This window comes from Nicotiana sylvestris, chromosome 2, assembly GCF_000393655.2.
Source record: "Nicotiana sylvestris chromosome 2, ASM39365v2, whole genome shotgun sequence".
Lineage (NCBI taxonomy): Eukaryota > Viridiplantae > Streptophyta > Magnoliopsida > Solanales > Solanaceae > Nicotiana > Nicotiana sylvestris.
Genome location: NC_091058.1, coordinates 85,023,761 through 85,028,186, shown reverse-complemented (window position 1 = coordinate 85,028,186; position 4,426 = coordinate 85,023,761). Strand labels below are relative to the sequence as shown.

Here is a 4,426-nt window from a genome sequence, read left to right as displayed (position 1 = left end):
GTTTTCATCAGGGGGAGTAAAATACGCGATGCACTCTTTTTCCCTTACTAAGGTTTTTTCCCATGGGGTTTTCCTTATAAGGTTTTTAATGAGGCACCTAACAATGCGTATTACTAAATATGTGTACTCTTTTTCCTTCACTAGAATTTTTTTTCTGAAGAAGCTTATCACTTCGATACCCGGTTATGGATAAACATTACCCCCGGTAGAAGATTATCCATACCGGGTATAATAAGCTTATCCTTTCAGTACCCAGTTATGGATAAATATTATCCCCGGTAGAAGATTATCCATACCGGGTATAATAAGCTTATCCTTTCAGTACCCAGTTATGGATAAACATTACCCCCGGTAGAAGATTATCCATATCGGGTATAATAAGCTTATCCTTTCAGTACTCCGTTATGGATAAACATTGCTCTCAGTAGAAGATTATCCATATCTGGTATAGTAGCAGCTTACACAACAGCTTCCTTTCTTCTATAAATAGAAGAGATTTCAGTTCATTATGTACATCAGTTTGAATTCGAATAATATAACAGTTTCTCTCTATACTTGTCTTTACTTTACAGTCTTTATTTTATAACAATTATTTAAATTTTGATGTCTATTTTGGCCTTTTCAATCCAACACTTTGAACTTCATACAATACAATACAATACAATACAATACAATACAATACAATATAATATAATATAATATAATATAATATAATATAATATAATATAATATAATATAATATAATATAATATAATATATAACTACGTTCTCTTTTTCTCTCTCTCGAAGCATGTTAATGTGGACCAGCTAACGTGCGCTTGGAAGCCATGGGAGGGAGAGGCAGACCTAAGAAAAATCAGCAGAGGAATGCGGCTGATGAACAACGATCATCAGAGACAAGGAAAGCAGTACTAGAGCTATTTGTGTCACCTAAAGTAGTTCGAATTGAAGACCAAGCTGGAAATCTCACTCCGAGGAACATGCGGAGTGAGATAAGCAAAGAAGAAGCAGATCCATCGCGAAGTAAGGACAAATTGAAGACAATTGTAGCTACACCTACAGTTACTCAAGCTTCTGGAAGTGAATCTGGGAATGGAAAAACTCAAGAGCAAGTTAGGAATAACACCAGCAATGGAACAGTACCACGCAAGTATGGTACTGTTGAGAGCGGCAAAATTGAGGAACCAAAAACTGTCAAACTGGATCAGTCATGGGCAAATGTGGTAACGAGGAATAAACTAGCTGGGAAGGGTATGAATTTTCAGTTTATGGCTCCAATCGTTCAAAATGGTGAGAAAATGGCAAAATTAGAGGTTGAAGATGTTGAGCAGGAAAATGAAAAAAGGAGATCTGCGATTATTCTGTATGTGGTAGGGGATACACCTACCATTGAAGCTATGGAGAGATTTCTAAGCTCAGTAGGTAAATTCTCAAGGAAGCCACAGATCTACTATCATAATGAGGACTATTTTGTAATTAGGTTTAGTAATTTGGAGGAAAGAGACCAAGTGCTATTCTCTGGCCCTCAAACAGTGAATAATAAGCCTATAATTATGAAAGCATGGACTGAAGATTTCAATGTACATGATGAGGTATTGAAGACTATCCCATTATGGGTGAGGTTTCCCAATTTGCCACTTAATTGCTGGAGCATGAAAGCTTTAAGCAAGATAGGAAGCACTTTAGGGAACCTAGTATATGCTGATGAATGTACTACCGAAACAATGAGGATCTCATATGCACGAATGTTAATTGAAATGGACATAACTAGGTCACTGCCTAGAAGCGTAAAAGTGCAAGATCCTAAAGGAAGGCTAATTCAACAGGAGGTTGTCTATGATTGGGAACCAACATACTGCTCTAAATGTTTGAAAATAGGGCATGATTATGTTGTGATCAAAGGGAACAACCACAGAAATGTTCCAACAAAGGAAATTAGCCACAGGTAAACATGTTTGGTTGAGAACTGACAGAAATGAAGCTAAGTAATAGAAGGAAGCAGAACAAAAGAAAATGATACACACTGTCCATATGGGAGAGTCAGAACCAACAGAGAAAGAAGTGAAAAGGAGGGATGAAGGGTGGTTAATAGTTCTTGGAAAATCAACAGCAAGGGCAGCTAAGGCCAAACAAAATGAAGAGCAGGAAGATGTAGGAAAGAAAAAGGCCCAAATCTTGGAAAACAACACCAATTATGATGAACCAGGTACAAACAAAAGACAAATGAGTAGTTAAGGGGAACAAGAGTTGTATTATAAACCTCTTTTTATTCCAATATGATTGTGATAACCTGGAATATTAGGGGGTTGAATAAAATATATAAGCAAAAGGAGGTGAGGGAGTTTATAAAAAGTAATAATAAAGCTCTAATTGCTTTGGTTGAACATAGAGTGAAGGAGCACAGAACCAATGATATAATCAAAAAATAGCACCCGGATGACAGTGGATATCAAATGCTAGTCAAAGTAATAAAAGTAGAATATGGGTAATATGGTATCCTAGAATTTATAAATTTGATCTAGAAGATGTTGATGAACAGTTGGTACTTGGGCAGATTAGAATCATATCAAAGGCAATCACATTTGGCTTTCCAGCAATATATGAATTGCATACTATCAAAGATAGACTAAGCTTGTGGAGGAAGTTGAGACAGATACATAGTATACAATAGGGGTCATGGCTAGCATGGGGGATTATAATGCTATTCTACAGGCACAGGATAGACAACATGGTACTGAGGTACAAGATATAGAAACAAGAGACTTTAAGGAATTCATGATTGATACAGGGATGCATGAATTACAATATGTAGGAAGGAGTTATACATAGACTAACAATCACACTTATAGTAGAATAGACAAGGGTATAGTAATGCAGATTGGATGATGATAATGCCTAATATGAAAGTACAGGTCTTAGAGCCATTAATGTCTGATCATTCACCATTAAGGCTAATGATAACACAAGTGCAGGGGAAGAAGAATACACCATTCAGATTCTTCAATTGTATAGCTAATCATCACCAATTCATACAGAAAGTGGAACAAGCCTGGGAAGGAGGGAGTACTGGTGGGATGATGCAAGTAGTATGGAATAAGCTAAAGAAGATAAATGAGGCTATGAAAGAGATCAATACAAAACATTACAAAGGAGTAGATGAGAGAATAAAAGGGATCAGGGAATAGCTTCAGGCAGTTCAGGAAGAAATGAGTTCCAACCTACAAAGATTAGACCTAATTGAGAAGGAAAGAACACTTAAGGATGAGCTGGAAAAATGGGTACTAATTGAGGAAAGCATATATAGACAAACATCAAGAGTGCAATGGTTGAAGCTGGGGGATTCAAACTCAGCTTATTTCTTTACTCAAATGAAGAATAGAAGTAATTTGAATGGAATACAGATACTAACAAATGCCATGGGGGATCAGCTAATATTGGAGGAAGATATAGAGGCATAAATCATGGGTTACTACAAGAAACTATTGGGCTCAAGAGCAGATAGTCTTCCAACTATTAATCCAAATGATATGAGAATGGGGGTAGTCTTGAATAGGGAACAACAACTGCAACTTATCAAGCAAGTGTCCAAGGAAGAAATATGGGAAGCAATGAAGGATATTAGTGACCTAATAGCTTCTGGATATGATGGTCTAAATGCTGTTTTCTTCAAGAAATCCTGGCCAATCATTGGTCAGGATGTGACAAAGGCTGTGTTGGAGTTTTTTGAATAAACTCAAATGTTTAGGCCTATCAATTGCACAACAATTACTTTGATTCCTAAAGTCAAAAATCCTGCAAACATTAAAGAGTATAGGCCTATCTCATGCTGTACAGTCCTGTATAAAGTGATATCAAAGGTTCTTACCAAGAGGCTATAGAGTGTGATGGATAGTCTGATTGATAGTACACAAGCAGCTTTTGTTCCTGGCAGAGTAATCATAAATAATATTATTCTGAGTCATGAACTTGTGAAAGGATATGAGAGAAAAGGGGTGTCAATTAGATGTATGATGATACTGGATATGCAAAAAGCCTATGATTCAATAGAATGGGGCTATATGGAGCAGGTATTACAAGCATTAGCATTCCTAGAGCAGTTTATAAGATGGATCATGACATGTATGGAAACTATCACATACACAATCATGATAAATGGTGCACTAACTAAGCCATTTGATGCTAGGAAAGGATTGAGGAAAGGGGACCCTCTTTAACTATTTCTATTTGTGTTTGCAATGGAGTACTTGACAAGGAAATTAAAGAAACTGGCTGAAATCCCAAACTTCAACTTCCACCCCAAGTGTGCTAAGATGCAAACCTTGCAACTTGGTTTTGCTGACGATCTATTATTGTTTTGCAGGGAAGATATTAGATCAGTTAAAATATTGTTCCAATGCTTTATGGAATTCTCAAGAGCATCTAGATT

General features: G+C 36.6%; 1 protein-coding gene across 1 annotated transcript; it reads left to right on the top strand.

Annotated features, from left to right (window-relative positions):
• Positions 1 to 3,884: 3,884 nt before the first annotated feature.
• Positions 3,885 to 4,214, top strand: LOC138885179 (secreted RxLR effector protein 78-like). Its single transcript, XM_070166089.1, has one exon. It carries the CDS (start codon positions 3,885 to 3,887, stop codon positions 4,212 to 4,214), a length of 330 nt encoding a protein of 109 aa, XP_070022190.1.
• Positions 4,215 to 4,426: the final 212 nt, after the last annotated feature.

What these genes read in the sequence shown, in the direction of transcription:
- LOC138885179 (XM_070166089.1), top strand. Translation starts at nt 3,885, where the DNA reads ATGGATAGTCTGATTGATAGTACACAAGCAGCTTTTGTTCCTGGCAGA.